The sequence below is a fragment of the Salvelinus sp. IW2-2015 genome, linkage group LG33, assembly GCF_002910315.2.
Source record: "Salvelinus sp. IW2-2015 linkage group LG33, ASM291031v2, whole genome shotgun sequence".
Lineage (NCBI taxonomy): Eukaryota > Metazoa > Chordata > Actinopteri > Salmoniformes > Salmonidae > Salvelinus > Salvelinus sp. IW2-2015.
The window spans coordinates 16,139,801-16,157,362 of record NC_036872.1 but is presented as its reverse complement, the minus strand read 5'-3'; the positions used below and the strand labels follow the sequence as shown (position 1 = coordinate 16,157,362).

General features: G+C 43.2%; 1 protein-coding gene across 1 annotated transcript in view; it reads left to right on the top strand.

Annotated features, from left to right (window-relative positions):
* The first annotated feature begins 487 nt into the window (after positions 1 to 487).
* The window catches only part of LOC111957879 (serine/threonine-protein phosphatase 2A 55 kDa regulatory subunit B alpha isoform), a 29,907-nt gene continuing 12,832 nt past the window's right edge, over positions 488 to 17,562 (top strand). The window contains exons 1-2 of the mRNA XM_023978942.2: positions 488 to 893; positions 1,402 to 1,479. Of these exons, the coding sequence (XP_023834710.1) occupies positions 887 to 893; positions 1,402 to 1,479 (85 nt within the window). The 5' untranslated portion in view covers positions 488 to 886. The remainder of the gene's footprint in view (positions 894 to 1,401; positions 1,480 to 17,562) is intronic.

The window sequence follows — 17,562 nt, the reverse complement described above, 5'->3', positions numbered from 1 at the left end:
AATTTATTGTTTTTTAAATAAAATGTGGTCATTTTTTGACCTTTTACATCAATTATCTAAAAATGCATAAACTCAACAACAACAACAAAAAATCTGCAAATGTTGTAGCTTAGACCCTATTATTTTCCATCATCTGAAGTGTTTGTGTTGTGCCCCCCATCGATAGAGACACAGCATACTCTTGAATACAGGGTGGGTGTCATTTCAATCATAGAAATAGAATTCATAGAATGGACATATCTATTCATACCAGTGTAATTTAGCTGGTACATCATTGAATTTTAAATTGCATTAACATTTTAACTTCCAATTACTACCACAAAGATGGCCGCAGGTTATTTGGATGACCTGTTTGAATCATAGCTGGTATTATTTTTGAATGCTTTCGAATGCATTTTTCTGATTGGTGATAGCAAAGATGGTCGCTGCTCTTTCTGGTGATAGGCATGTAGTGGATCTGTACTATAGGAGTGGATCACCGACCATTTGTCAGATCAGTGATTCCGTCAAGGAAAGGAGGAAGGATATTATTTAGTATTCGAAAGGGGCCTGTTTTGGATATGGAATCACTTTAAACTGTTGGGAAGCGCGCACCTGCCTCTCACTGACGTCAGTGCAGGACCAGGTTGCGCCATTTTGAAAGTAGAAGCAGTGAGAGGGAAATAATAGTTGCAAAGTGATCCGAGGAAGCGTTGCTGATTGTCAAAGCATTGCTTAGCAAGATAAGTGACAGGAGAAGTTGAAGAATAGCAGGGGAAAAGAGCCACACCCTCCATTGCTTCACTTGCACTCACAGCGAGATTCTGCTTGTACACACCCTAGCCCGGCAAACTGGAAAGATAAGCAAGGGCCCCAACCAAGCCCTCGACAGAGATTCCCTCTCACCATGGCAGGTAAAGTTAACTAGCAAGCTAATAATGTCTGATGCATAAATTGAAGGGGTTTGTTTATCGCCCATACATTTGCTAAGTTGTTTCTGTGTATATTGTCCGCTTTCTTGCCATTTGGAGAGAAGCTAGCTAGCTAACATTAGCCTCCCCCGAGTTGGGCGTGTACTCTGCATGTTCTCCGGCGTATCGGATGCTTCCGCTAGATATAAAGTTATAGTAGTTAACTGCACCACCAACAACATTAGCTAGCTAGCTAGTTAATGTTAACTAACTAGCTAACTAACTTTCTATATTTGCTATCACTTTCTCTGTATTGAAGCTACCAAACAATGATGTCAATAAATTGCTTAATGGTGGTCTTCTCTGATTATGGAAAGTTAGTCAGTAACGTTACTAGATTAGATAAAAGCTTGCTAACTAGATATAGAAGATTCACATTAATCTTTGACATCAAAGCCATGTACGATGCAGCTTTGAGTTCTAAAGCGTTGCTCTGTTTGTGGGGTTCCAGGAGCCGGCGGCGGGGGCAATGATGTGCAGTGGTGTTTTTCTCAAGTCAAAGGAGCGATTGATGACGATGTTGCTGAAGGTAAGACTGGTGATTCAGGCTCTCAAGACAGCTAGCTACGTTAGTTGATGTAGTCTAGCTAGGGTGTAGTCAACAATGCATTTAGCTAGCTACTGTACAGTGCCTTCAGAAAGTATTCACAGCGTTACTTACAGTTTGGATTTAAAATTGATGAAATTGAGATTGTGTGTCACTGATCTACACACAATACCTCATAATGTCAAAGTGGAATTTTGTATGTAGACATTTTTTTAAATTATTAACCAATTCCAAGCTGAAATGTCTTGAGTCAATAAGTATTTAACCCCTTTGTTATGACAAGCCTAAATAAGTCCAGGAGTAAAAATGTGCATAACAATTCACATAATAATTGGCATGGACTCATGCAATAATAGTGTTTAACATGATTTCTTAATAACTACCTCATCTCTGTACCCCACACATACAATTATTTGTACGGTCCTTGTCTTGTTTTGCATGCTTTGTACAAAATAATAAAATGCAGTACTACAGGATATGTATTTATTAGCTAGCTATAACTGGCATGTTCAGTGTCTCATACCATGATCAAATTAAGATGACCTCTCCACCTGGGTGGTCTTAACCAATCATAGCGCAGTATGACACGGGGGTAAAATGCATCCAATTACAATTCAGTATGTTTACACATTAATATTACATCCCCCCCTTCTTTTAAAATAAAAATAATTTACATATTCTAAGTGTTTCTTTTGAATCCACGCTCTGTAGTTTGAACTCAAGGTAAGTAATCATTTATACTGCATACTGCACCAACTGAATCAACATAACAGTTTACAGTCTGGAACTCTTTTAGGGCAGCGATCCGCCTACACCCGTTGACATTTCACAGGTTTAGGACAGCTCTGGGCTTGACCTCTCTTCCTGACTTTGTGTGATATGATGCTGAGCATGCTTATGTGTCAGTCAACAGTTCTTGTGGTGTTGCAGGTAAGTATGTTGTATGTGTGTGTTTAGTCCATCACTTTCTCTGTCAGGGGAACAGTTCATCTCGTCAGTGTATTGTTCTTTTGTGTTAAGTAGGCGACGACGATTGCGGCGGTACACCGCTCCTCCTGCGGTGCGGACGTGATATGAACGTTCAGTGTCAGCTGGCTGGATGACGACTGATGGTTTCCAGTGGCCTTGCTCCTGGGTTCTAACTGACTCTCCGTCGATCAGTGGTGGCATTGGTCTCGCTGACCTGTCATAGTATCGCTTTTGTTGTTGTTTCTGTGTACGTTTTTCATGCATTTCCTTGTAGCTGGCGACCTCAGGTTGCAGCTGTTGGTTGGTGCTGGGAAGGATTGAACGAAGTCTGCGGCTCATCAAAAGCTGGGCTGGTGATTTGAAGTTGTCAACTGGAGTGTTACAGTATTCAAGGAAACTGAGGTAGGCGTCTCTCGTCTGCTTTTGCTTTGTCCTTGAGTGATTTAGCAATCTGCACCGATTTTTCAGCAAGGCCATTACTTTGAGGGTAATGCGGGCTTGTGGTGATGTGTGAACTCCCATGCTTTTGTGAAGGATTCAAACTCATTTGATTTGTAACAGGGGCCATTGTCAGATATTAAAGTCTCTACAATGCCATGCCTGGCAAAGATTGCTTTCAGCTTGTGTATCACAGCTGCAGATGTGCTGTGAATCTTGTCGAGTTTGAAGTATCTGCTGCAGTAGTCCACTGTTACGATGTAGTCCTCGTTTCCATGGTTGGTCTGGGATACAGTGAGGTAACGTTGGCTCTTTGGTGTTTGAGGGGCGTTGTTCAAGACAGGTGGCACATTTACCAACAATGTTCTGTATTTGTTTGCACATTCCAGGCCAAAAGAGTGCTCTCTGTTTGCACTCTTCCAGGCCCATGTGTCCAGCATGGATATTTTTCAAAATCTCTTCTCTGAGACTGGCAAGAATTATGATTTTCTTTCCTTTGAAAATGATTCCGTTGATCTGTGATAGTTCATCACGATGGTTCCAGAACTCGAGAAGCTCTGAGGGCATTTTTTCCTCTCCTCAGGCCATCCATCCTGTATGACTTTCCTCAGCTGTGTGAGTTGAGTCCTTTTCTGTTTCTGCTCAGATCTCCTTCAGTTATGGTTCACTATATTGGATCACTCCAATATATTGGTATCACTCTGCGGCGGAGGGATACATTTGAGGTGAGGATTTACAGATGTACTCCCGTGTACACCTGTGTCACGGCTGGGGTCCGCCACTATATACACACAGTGCCTTGCGAAAGTATTCATCCCCTTGGCGTTTTTCCTGTTTTGTTGCATTACAACCTGTAATTTTAAATTCATTTTTATTTGGATTTCTTATAATGGACTTACACAAAATAGTTCAAATTGGTGAAATGAAAAAAAAAAACTTGTTTCAATTTTTTTTATAAAAATGGAAAAGGGGTGTATGTATTCACCCCCTTTGCTATGAAGCCCCTAAATAAGATCAGGTGCAACCAATTACCTTCAGAAGTCATATAATTAGTTAGATTGCACACAGGTGGACCTTATTTATGTGTCACATGATCTCAGTATATATACACCTGTTCTGAAAAGCCCCAGAGTCTGCAACACCACTAAGCAAGGGGCACCACCAAGCAAGAGGCACCATAAAGACCAAGGAGCTCTCCAAACAGGTAGGGGACAAAGCTTTTTTTAAATGGAAAGAATATGGCACCACAACTAACCTGCCAAGAGAGGGCTGCCCACAAACTCACAGACCAGGCAATGAGGGCATTAATCAGAGATGCAACAAAGATACCAAAGATAACCCTGAAGGAGCTGCAAAGTTCCACAGCGGAGATTGGAGTATCTGTCCATAGGACCACTCTAAGCCGTACTACCCCAAGAGACTTGCAGCTGTAATTGCTTCAAAAGGTGGCTCTACAAAGTATTGAATTTGGGCAGTGAATATTTATGCAAGCTCAAGTTCTGTTTTTTTGTCTTATTTCTTGTTTGTTATACAATAAAATAAAATGCATCTTCAATATGGTAGGCATGTTGTGTAAATCAAATGATAAAACCCCCCCCCAATTTTTTATTTTAATTCCAGGTTGTATGGCAACAAAATAGGAACAATGCCAAGGAGGGTGAATACTTTCGAAAGCTACTGTAGACCCCATGGCTGCGACACACGTTCTTTCATTTTCTCGGTGGATGTCCATATGGTTTGAGGTACAAACTTTCTGATGTTCGCTTGGTAAGTGTAATATCTTGCGTGGAAGTATACTCACTGGCTGTTTGCAGCCTGGAGCAGCTGGCCTAATGTTCAGACCCTCTTGAGTGCTCCACCCGCTGCGCGTGGTTGATCTGTCTCTTCCGTCCGTGTTTTGTCTTACTTGTGTTTTGGTAGTGTTACACTATGACTCTCTGTGCATTCATTAGTATGGTGGCTCTTGCTTTCACAAACTGTAATTGACCATGCTCAACTTGCCGACTGGCTTGTTCTAGGTGTTTGTTGTGAATTGCTTTAACATGCTGCTAATTATCCTGCAGTTTTTTTTCTTGTTTTTACCCCTGCAGAGTGTAAGTGTATCGTGGTGGGCTTCCACTATATTGAGACATTAACTTTGGAGTTTCTTAATGGAGTTACTCCATCATATAGTGCTGTTTTTACTGCTTGAATATTAAAGGTAATATTGTAGTCAAAAAAACATATAAATCAAATCTATTACCTGGTTGCTGTTTTTTTGTGTGCCTGTTTATCCCACACGGGTCTTCCCCGGTTTTTGCAGAGTTACTGGGTAATTTATCCCTCACTGGGTTCCTATTCCTCCAAGAGGGTCACGACATAAGCTCTCCCAGGGCGTCGGACCCCTGCTCCGTGGCCTTGTTGGCTTGACTGAGCTTATTGCTTCCCTTTGACAGGTTTGATGGTGGCATTCCCCCTGGGGATCTGCATACTTTGTGTGTGCACTGCCTGGGTTTGAGCCACACGGAGAGGGTGGTGGAATGCCCTACTGGATGCCTGTTTTGTGTGGTCTCAGAACGCCTGCGCCTCGCACGATTTGGAGGCCATGCGCGAGTGTTAGTCCCTCTACTGGGCCCAGTACCCCTCCCAGGAAGCATGGCCGGTGCCACCACAGGCCTCTACTGGACCGCTGGGACCACCTTGAATGGAGGGTGCATGCCCTCAGTCAGGAGGTTGCTAGCTTCGATGGTGACGACAGCTGTTCCCTGTTGGCCAGTGATAGGCTGTTCCTGGGGGATAATGCTGGCGCTGTTTACTACCGTGAGCGAGGCTACCAGGCTGACAGGCCATCAGAAGCTGGCAGCGGGGCTTCATCGCCCCCAGCAGCTTGAGAGGCTATGAAGAGCCTACTCACTTGGGTAGCCACTGCACTGGACATCAAACTGGTGGACAGTGATGACCCTCCATCTGTCCCCATCTCTGCTGAGATTCGTGAGGCTTTGCAGGAGAGCTGGCCCTCTGCCATGGGGTGCTTCCGACTCACAGCAGAGACCATGGAGTTATGTTGTGGGCGTGGAGTCACTCGGCCTCCTGGAGTACCCGACTATGAATACCATGATAGCTGCCATGGTCCTCCCGGACCGGAAGATTATAGGCCGGAACCCGCGACTGAAGCCGGGACCCCCCCCCCCAGAGTCTTTGATATGGACTTGAAAGCCACATATGGGTCCCTCTGCTCTCTTGGAAGCTTTACCAACACAACCATGTTGTTGGCTTGGCTGAGCTTATGGCATCCCTTTGTGACAGGTGTGATGGTGTCAACCGTCACCGCCATAGGGGTGTGCCTGAGGGACCCAGGTGCTCGGAGCGCCAGAGGAGAGGTGGGCCCAGCAGGACCGATAACACACCCTTCCCCACCCTCTGTCACTTCTCCCGGTCTCAAAGGGCAAAGTGGGGTACCCACAATGCTCGAGGGGTACCGACTCCAATTCCGGCGCCGGCCACTGTCCTTCAGGGGCCTTCGTGTCACCACGGTGGCCGACCCCCTGAAGAAAACCCTGCGGCTAGAGATCTCCTCACTCCTGGACAAGGGTGCTATCCGCAGAATCGAGACATCAGAACGGCTAAGTGGGTTCTACTCCACTTAATTTGTGGTCCCAAAAATAGACTGAGGGTTTTGACCATCAATACACTAGAGTTCTGAGCTGTACTGCTGGCTCTGCGGTGTTTCCTTCCACATCTGAAGAGAAGACATGTCCTGGTGAGAACAGACAACACCACAGTGGTGGCTTACATCAACCATCAGGGTGGCCTGAGGTCCCACCATCTCCATCTTTTGGCACTGGAGCTCCTTCTCTGGGCTCAGGGATGTCTAGCATCTCAACGCGCAGCACACGTACCTGGCATCCTGAATGTGGCAGCGGATATGCTCTCGAGGGAGGGCCCGCCACCTTGGGACTGTAGCCTACATCCCCAGGTTGTGCAGCACCTGTAGGACAAATTTGGGAGGGTGCAGGTGGATCTGTTTGCCTCCCTGGGCAATGCACACTGCCCCCTGTGGTACTCCATGTCGGATCCACCAGGGCCTCTGGGCTTGGATGCTCTGGCTCACGATTGGCCAGGGCTGGAACTTTACGCATTCCCCCCCACTTTGGTATCTGCTCCTGAGACCCGACCTGCCGGGGGAACTCTGTGGCGACCGAGAACGGCTCCAGTGGTCCAAGTTAGGACTACAGGAGTGAGTAATGAACACCATGCAGAGCGCAAGGATCTGCTATATCTGCCCGCCGTGTACCGATATAGTGGAGTGATCCAATATAGTGAAACATAACGAAGGTTACGTATGTAACCACGGTTGTGTGAGCTATATGGATCACTCTAATCGTCTACGGCGCTATAGATGCCTCAAATTATGTAGAGACCTTGTGTCGCGGCCATGGGGTCTATATATAGGGGCGTACCCCAGCCGTGACATAGGTGTACACGGGAGTAAATCTGTAACTCCTCACCTGGGATGTATCCCTCCGCCGTGGAGTGATATCAATATATTGGAGTGATCCATATAGCTCACATACCCGTGGTTACATATGTTACCTTCGTTTTGTGTCATTAACTGGTAAGTTCCTGTACACAGTGTGCACTTGCATGTCCATGCCTTCACTGAGGCTGCTGTCCTTGTAGGTAAGAAACTTCCTGGAGAGTGTGTCTGTGACAGGGATGTCTTTGCCTAAACGGTGAGTGATTGTAGTCGTATTTGTGTAGTTACAGGATCATTCTCTGTAGCCTTGGCAGGGCTGCGGGCTAGCGGTTTCCTCATGATTGACTCGAGGGGCTTGTGGTTGGATTCCACAATGACTTGTCATTCATATACCTACTGATGGAAACGCTTACATCCAAACAGAATGGTGTACAGCTCCTATTCGGATTGAGCATAGTTGATTTCACAGTCTGAGATATTTGGAAGCGTAGCCCATGGGCTTTCCTTATTGCAGTAGCACTGCACCTAGTCCATACTTTGACGCGTCCACTTGGAGTCTGAGCTCTTTGTTGGGGTCGTAGCAGGCAAGGATTGGTCCTGGTTCTCTTGTGATCAGGTCTTTCACTCTGGAAAGCAATGTCTTGCTGCTTGTCCCAGAGGAACTCACTGGACTGCTTTTGCAGCTGACGCAGGGGTGCATTAGCTTTGGAGAGGCTGGGTGCAAACTTGGATAAGTAGTTGACCATGCCAAGCACTGTTTCCAGTTCTTTGGTGGCTCCATTTCTTTTATGTCTGAGATCTTCTGTGGATCTGCCTTGATTTCATTCGCTGTGAGAAGATGTCCGAAGTAGCTGATATCTGTAGCGCCGTCTGTACTCTTCTCGGGGTTAAGCCGGACTCCTCTCTCGTGGGACCTTTGCAGCATTGCGCAAAGGTTTCTGTCGTGTTCCTCTTTGGCTCGACCATAGACAAGGATGTTGTCCACAATTGCCACAACTCCGTCGAGGCCTTGGTACACTTCGTCCATCTTTCGCTGAAACTCGTTTTGGGCTGAGATAATCCCAAAAGGCGATTTGAAACCTGTAGTGTCCAAACAGTGTGTTAAAATTTGTGAGCTTAGATGAATCTGCTGTGCTCTTGATAGCCCAGTAGCCTGATCTGGCGTCCATGACACTGAAGTAGCATGCTCCCGCTAGCTTGTGATGCCATCTAGCATCGGTAAAGGCTAATGGGGGTGTTTGATAGCCTTGTTCAAGTCTCTTGGGTCGAGACATACTCTGAGCTTGCCTGTGTGTGGTTTCTCCAGCACCACAAATGCGTTTACCCAATCTATCGGTTCTGTAACCTCGGTGACTATGTCAGATTGCTCCATGCTATCCAACTCTTTCTTCAGATGGGTGTGGAGAGCACAGGGGTTGCGTCTGGGCCAAGATGAATGGCACATTCCCCTGAAATAGTCATATTCCTTTAAAAACATCAGCAAACTCCTCCATTACATTTTCTGTCTCTACTGGTGCTTTCACTAATATAACTAGCTTGATGAGGTCCATGTCTAAACATGCTTTAAGACCTAGCACTGCAGGTGCTCGAGTGTCAACAATGTAAAAGTCCAACATCATGTCACTTTACTTGTATTTGCATTTGGAAGTGCATGTGCTTTTTAGTAGGAGCTCTTCACCACCATAACCAGTCAGTCTGCAGCTCGCACTCAGATGTCAAGCTGCAGTACTTATTCAGAGGAATAATGTTTACTTGTGCACCAGTGTCTAGTTTGAACTTTAGCTCTGTGCCTTGTGTTCCTGTCTCAATGTCAGCAAAGGCTTGCTCTTTCTGATATTAGGTTTTACTGTGTCACTGAATCAAACAGTTCATCAGCGTTTGACTCTTTGATTGACATTTCATCTTCACTCACTACGTGTACTGTTTTTTCCACGGTAATCTCTGCACACTTTTGCAAAGTGATATCATTTTCAACATTTAGTACACTGTTTGTCATTAGCTGGGTAATTTCCCTGTTCGCCATGCACTTTGTATCCACATGTTTTGAGTCTGTGTCGCTGTGTTTTGGAGTTCTCTCTCTCCGTTCTGAAGCGCGCTCTCTGGGCACCGGAGGTGTGCTTTGATGTCTGCCTGACTGCGTGCACTGCTTGTTCAAGTGATGTGCTCTTGCTGCCGCACTAAATGGTTTTCATCTGAACGTGTGTTAGCTCGTGAGATCTGGCTATGTCGATAACTTTGTCCAGCGTTAGCTCAGACCCAACATTCAAAAGTTTCTCTCTCACTCGCGGTGAGTGTATTCCAAATACAATACTGTCCCTGACCATCTCATCCTTGTTTGCATAATCAGTCTTTCACAAGCACACACAGCTCAGTCACAAACTGTTCAAACGATTCGCTAGCTCCCTGTACTTTCTCATGGAATTTGTACCTAGTGAAAATCCTATTGGTCTATGGCACAACATATGCTTCAAAAAGATCGTAGTATGTTGTCAGTACCTTTTTTTTGATTCAGTCTCGGTAAGTGTCCATGTGTTGTAAATATCTCTCCCTTTTTCACCGATCCAGAGGAGCAGGTATCTGCACTTTTCCTCTTCTCTTTCCTTCAGCGGACCCGTGAGCATTAGCTCCACATGCTGTTTGAACTTACGCCATGCATCGGGTAAGTTTGTAGGCTCCCAGTCCATTCGCTACCTGTGCGGCAGGTAGCCTATTGGTTAGAGCGTTGGGCCAGTAACCAAAAGGTTGCTAGATTGAATCCCCAAGCTGGTAAAGGTAAAAATCTATTCTGCCCCTGGACAAGGCAGTTAACCCACTGTTCCTAGGCTGTCATTGTAAATAAGAATTTGTTCTTAACTGACTTGCCTATTTAAATAAAGGTTAAGTTACAAAAAAAATTGAGGTGAACGAACTCCAGCAAAGTCCATCTGTTAGTCATTTTACTCTAACACCATGTCTTGTTTTGCATGCTTTGTACAAAATAATAAAATGCAGTACAACAGGACTGCATTTATTAGCTAGCTATAACTGGCATGTTCACGTCTCATACCATGATCACCCAAAGATGACCTCACTACCTGGGTGGTCTTAACCAATCATAGCGCAGTATGATACAGCGGTAAAATGCGTTCTATTACAATTCGGTATGTTTACACATGAATATTACAGTCCCTCAGTCAAGTATTGAATTTCAAGCACAAAGACAAGGGAGGTTTTTCAATGCCTTCCAAATTAGGGCACCGATTGGTAGATGTTTTAAAAATCAATACAGGCGTCCTTCCTAACTCCGTTGCCGAAGAGGAAGGAAACTGCTCACCTGTCAGGTGGATGGATTATCTTGGCAAAGGATAAATGCTCATTAACAGGGATGTAATCAAGTTTGTGCACAGAATTTGAGACAAATAAGCTTTTTGTGAGTATGGAACATTATTGTTCAGTATAGTTATTCCACAATACGAACCTAAATAACAAAATGAAAAGAAAGCCTGTATAGTATACAAATATTCCAAAACATATATAAACAATTCCTGGTTACAAGCATCCTGTTTGTAACCAGGAATTTTAAGTAATACTCCAAAAGATGTGGCAAAGAAATTAAGTTTTTGTCCTGAATGCTCTCAAATCAAATTGTATTTGTTACATGCTTGGTAAACAACAGGTTTAGACTAACAGTGAAATGCTTACTTACTAACTATTCCCAACAATGCAGAGAAAAATAATAATAATTACACAGGGAATAAATACACAATGAGTAAGGATAACTTGGCTATATACACGGAGTACCCGTACTGAGTCTGTGCAGGGGTGCAAGGTAATTGAGGTGGTTATGTACAAATGGGTAGGGATACAGTGATTAAGCAACAGGATAGATAAAAAAGTAACAGCAGCGTATGTGATGAGTAAAAATATATACATTTTAACTAATCATGAAACAATTAACTCATTAGGAATTTGGGGCACCACGGAAGAAGTTGTTTAACGTGTTACCATCTCCCGAATTAAACTCAAGATATATTTAAGATATGTTGATAAGTAATTTACTAATCATTACCTCATATCAGTCTTATTCTGAATGTCGCAGACTTCTTGAATCTGCAAGAGCCCAGGCTTTTCTGATTATTCAGTACTACACAAATTGATTTACTAACTCAATAATGGCACAGAATACACATACACACTTGCGAAAGCTTGCGAAAGTATTCACCCCCTTGGCATTTTTCCTATTTTGTAACCTTAAAACCGGGAATTAAAATTGATTGTTTTGGGGGATTTGTATAATTTGATTTACACAACATGCCTACCACTTTGAAGATGCAAAAATATTTTTTGTTGTGAAATAAGACAAAACAGAACTTGAGCGTGCATAACTATTCACCCCCCCCCCCCCTCTCCAAAGTCAATACTTTGTGGAGCCACCTTTTGCAGCAATTACAGCTGCAAGTCTCTTGGGGGGTATGTCTCTATAAGCTTGGCACATCTAGCCACTGGAATTTTTGCCCATTTTTCAAGGAAAACTGCTCCAGCTCATTCAAGTCGTGTACAGCAATCTTTAAGTCATACCACAAATTCTCAATTGGATTGAGGTCTGGGCTTTGACTAGGCCATTCCAAGACATTTAAATGTTTCTGTTTAAACCACTCGTGTTGCTTTAGCAGGATACTTAGGGTCATTGTCCTGCTGGAAGGTGAACCTCCGGCCCAGTCTCAAATCTCTGGAAGACAAACAGGTTTCCCTCAAGAATTTCCCTGTATTTAGCGCCATCCATCATTCCTTCAATTCTGACCAGTTTCCCAGTTCCTGCCAATGGAAATACATCCCCACAGCATGATGCTGCCACCTCCATGCTTCGCTGTGGGGATGTTGTTATGGGGTGATGAGAGGTGTTGGGTTTGCACCAGACATAGCATTTTCCTTAATGGCCAAACAGTTATATTTTAGTCTCATCTGACCAGAGTACCTTCTTCCATATGTTTGGGGATTATATCTCTAGGCTAGGGGGTGGTATTTTCACGTCCGGATGAAAAGTGTGCCCAAAGTAAACTGCCTGCTACTCAGGCCCAGAAGCTAGGATATGCATATTATTAGTAGATTTGGATAGAAAACACTCAAGTTTCTTAAACTGTTTGAATGATGTCTGTGAGTATAACAGAACTTATTTGGTAGGCGAAACCCTGAGGACAAACCATCCAGGAAAAATGATTTTGAGGTCACTCTCTTTCAATGGGTTTTCATTGGGAATCTAGAATTCAGTTGCAGTCAGTTCCTATCGCTTCCACTGGATGTCAACAGTCTTTAGAAATTGGTTGATGTTTTTCCTTTGAGAAATGAAGAAGTAGGGCTGTTCAGAACAAGGGTCGAGTCTAGTGTACTGTTGTGGTTGGGGCGCACAACCTGAAAGGTCGCTCCACTTTGTTTTTATCTGCTATTGAACGCAGTGTATCCCGTCTTAAATTTTATTGATTATTTACGTTAAAAAAATACCTAAAGTTTAATTAGGAAAGTTGTTTGGACAAAGATTTCAGGAAACTTATTAGATATTTTGTAGTCATGTTGCGTGAGTTGGAACCAGTGTTTTTCTGGATCAAACGCGCCAAATAAATGGACATTTTGGAGATATAACGACGGAATTAATCGAACAAAAGGACCATTTGTGATGTTTATGGGACATATTGGAGTGCCAACAGGATAAGCTCTTCAAAGGTAAGGCATGAATTATCGTTATTTCTGAGTTGTCGTGCCTGGCGGGATGAAATGTGTTTGTTTGATGGGGTGCTGTCCTCAGATAATCGCATGGTTTGCTTTCGCTGTAAAGCCTTTTTGAAATCTGACACCGTGGCTGGATTAACAAGACGTTAAGCTTTATTTTGAAATATTGCATGTGTATTTTCAAGAATGTTAAATATTTACAATTCTGTAGTTTGAATTTGGCGCCCTGCACTTTCACTGGATGTTGGTCAGGTGGGACGGTAGCATCCCATCTAGCCTAGAGAGGTTAATGGTGCTCTGTGGGATGTTGAAAGTTTATTTTTATAACCCTGATCTGTATTTCTCCACAACTTTGTCCCTGACCTGTTTGTAGAGCTCCTTGGTCTTCATGGTGCAGACTCTGGTGCCTTTCAGAACCTATGTGTGTGATATATTATACTGAGATCATGTGACACTTAAAGTCCACCTGTGCGCAATCTAACTAATTATGTGACTTCTAAAGGTAATTGGCTGCACCAGATCTTATTTAGGGGCATCATAGCAAAGGGGGTGAATACATAGGCATGCCCCACCATTTTCTTCTTTTCACCAATTTTGACTATTTTGTGTGTATGTGTATTACATGAAATCCAAATAAAAATCCATTTAATTACAGGTTGTAATGGAACAAAATAAGAAAAAGCCAAGGGGGCTGAATACTTTTGCAAGGCACTGTACATGATACAAAAGTCCCTAATGGACTGACAAGATATGACGGCATGTTACACATATTGAGAGGCAGGGGTAGATAAAGAGAGGGAGAGACTTATCGTACATTTGGAAACTATCCTCAAAGTAATCAGAATACTTAGCATCCTATCCACTGCCCATTTGGATAAGAAATGCATTGTGTATATGTACGCATAGATATATTTGTTTGTCCTCTCTCTGTTTAACCAATCAACCCTTCTATGGGGACGGGGTAGTTGTAGTTCACGTTTCCGTGTAAGGCTTGTCTACCAGAGGTCACAAGCTCTACAACTAAAGGACATTATCTGATAGTGGAGGGTTCAAATAGAACAGACTAAAATGCACCAGTGATTGTCTGAGATGTGATTTCTTCCTTCCCATCTCTTGTCTTTAGTCAAAGTTCTAGGACCACTTTTTCATGCACAGCTGCAGACTGAATGTTTCTGGTCTCGTAGTGGAGGTTATTTTCTCACCTCGTGTTGGTTTTCAAAGTTTCCAACCATTTCGTAACGTTCAGCTCATGCTGTCCATCTACTGTCTCACATTTTCTTGTCTGATTGTTAATTCTTAGCGATTCCTTTTAAGCACACTGGTCGGAAAGGCGGTTCAATCACACTGACATGCTCTTCTGATCTCATTAGGGGTGTGTCTTTGTGTGCAACAAACATGAAAAAACATTATCTCATTAGAAAACCAAAATCACATTCCTATCATAACACACAGTTTAATCGTTCTTCATATTGTTTTAACCTCCTGTTGGATGGAAACTTCACAGCTAGAATGTGTTTCCTTCCTAAATTAGTATTGTAGTTATACAGTTTTTAATGACATCACACAATGAAAAGCAGTATGACAAAATTATTCTTTAGGTCCCCACGGACCATTCTTAACATTCCTTTAGGAATATTGTTCCCATATTCACTTTATGGACAAAAATGGCAGTGACCCGGTTGGGGCTAACAGTTGTATTACACATGTGAGAGTGCCTCAAATATTGACATGACCAAAACGTGTCCCACAGTCGCTGGACTCTGGTGGCATCCCAAACACTTGGTCAACATTTGGGTATATTTTTGCCAATCTGTCATTTGAGTAAGGAGACGGTGCAAACCTTAATTTTGCATAAGGCATGGGCTTAATCAGTTTGTGAGGATACGCTCAATACTTTGCCATATATAATCGGGTAGCTCGACATCTACACTACCGTTCAAAAGTTTGAGGTCACTTAGAAATGTCCACTTTTTTTCTTTTTTTTCTGTTTTAAAATAACATCAAATTGACCAGAAATACATTGTTAACGTTGTAAATGACTATTGTAGCTGGAAACGGCAGATTTTATTTTAATGGAATATCTACATAGGCGTACAGAGACTCATTATCAGCAACCATCACTTCTGTGTTCTAATGGCACGTTGTTAGCTAATCCAAGTTTATAATTTTAAAAGGCTAATTGATCATTAGAAAACCCTTTTGCAATTGTTAGCACAGCTGAAAACTGTTGTCTGATTTTAAAGAAGCAATAAAACTGGCCGCCTTGTTGAGTATCTGGAGCATCAGCATTCGTGGGTTCGGTTACAGGCTCAAAATGGCCAGAAACAAAGAACTTTCTTCTGAAACTCGTCAGTCTATTCTTGTTCTGAGAAATGAAGGCTATTCCATGTGAGAAATTGCCAAGAAACTGAAGATCTTGTACAACGCTGTGTACTACTCCCTTCACAGAACAGCGCAAACTGTCTCTAACCAGAATAGAAAGAGTGGGAGGCCCCGGTGCACAACTGAGCAAGAGGACAAGTACATTAGTGTCTAGTTTGAGAAACAGACGCCACTCAAGTCCTCAACTGGCAGCTTCATTAAATAGTACCCGCAAAACACCAGTCTCAACGTCAACAGTGAAGAGGTGACTCTGGGATGCTGGCCCTTTGGGATTTGGCCCCTTTAGATATGCTTTTAACGGCTCCCACACAGTAAAGTGAGACACGTCAGGGGTGCGGTTGATCTGTAAAAGACATCAATTGATGTTTTTTTTTTTAAGGCACTACAGGATAGTAGTAGTGGGTCAAGTCGCCACACGCGTTGCGACACAGTACGATCCGGAAAGCAGATATCTAGCTGGACAGGGCTATGGTCTGAAATAACGATACTGTGATATTGGCTATTAGTTACAAATGGAAGAATTCTATTGTCCAGCAGGAAAAAGTCAATCCTAGAGTTTGAGCGGTGGACTGGAGAAAAAGGGAGTACTGTTTGCCAGTGGGATTCCTCCTCCTCCATGGATCAGACAAATTATAGTATTCTAGAAATGAGTTGATTACTGCGCCTGATTTTGAAATTAAATTGTTGAGCTTTGGTCTGGATCTGTCTAGACTTGGATGCAATACACAATTGAAATCTCCGCCCAATATCAAATGATGAGAGTTAAGGTCGGGAAGTGTTGCGATGAGGTCAGAGAGAAATTGAGCGTCATCCCAATTAGGACCATAGAGGTTAGCCAGAATAACCTGTGTGCTAAAAAATCTTGGTTCCTTTCTAAACAGCAATGTGAATGCAAAGAGGACTCAGACCACCAAATAAGTGAAGTGGACTTAGCTTTCTTTAGCTTTTTCTTACCCCAGAGTTAACTTTAAAGAACACTGAGATCGGTTATTTTAAAGAGGATGATATGTGAAAACACCCTATGACTTGGGTGGCTGGAGTCTCTGACAATTTTTAGGGCCTTCCTCTGACAACGCCTGGTATAGACGTCCTGGATGGCAGGGAGCTCGGCCCCAGTGATGTACTGGGCCGTACACACTACCCTCTGTAGCGCCTTGCGGCTGGATGCCAAGCAGTTGCCATACCAAGAGGTGATGCAGCCAGTCGAAATGCTCTCAATGGTGCAGCTGTAGAAATCTTTGAGGATGACAAATCTTTTCAGCCTCCTGAGGGGGAAGAGTTGGTGTTGTGCCCTCTTATAAGCACGAGGAAAATCTGGTTGTCTGCTTTTCAATAGACACTGGGAGACAAATTCACCTTTTCAGCAAGACGATTAACACAAGGCTAAATCTACACTGGAGTTCCTTTCCAAGATGACATTGAATGTTTGTCATCTATGTTTGTCAAAAATCTATGGCAAGACATGAAAATGGCTGTCTAGCAATGATCAACAATCAACTTGACAGAGCTTGAAGAATTTTTAAAAGATTGGGCAAATATTTTACAATCCAGGTGTGCAAAGTTCTTAGACTTACCTCAAAAGACTCACAGCTGTAATTGCTGCCAAAGGTGGTTCTACAAATTGTTAACTCAGGGATGTGAATACTTATGTAAATGAGATGTCTGTATTTATTTTCAATAAATGTGCAAAAAGTTCTAAACATGTTTTCACTTTGTAATTATGGGGTATGGTATGTAGATGGGTGAGGGGAAAACATATATTTAATCCATTTTGAATTCGGGCTGTAACGCAACAAGATGTCGAATAAGTGAAGGGGTATGACTACTTTCTGAAGGCACTATGTTCAGACTGGCAATCAGTCACTGATTCACTTCTCCTCACCAAACACCATATACCCACCAAAACATGTCCACAAATAAAGGGGCATGACACTTTTTCAGATGTTTGAGGATGCATTAATTGTGTGGCTCAATGGAAAGGTAAGATCATGTTGGGTGATGCTCGTGACTGATCTACAGTCTCACCCACTACATGCGGTTTTGGCATGTAGCCTAAAGCATTGGTTAAGAGCCAATGGTAACTGTTGTAGTTTTCCACTTTTTAAGATGATGTTACC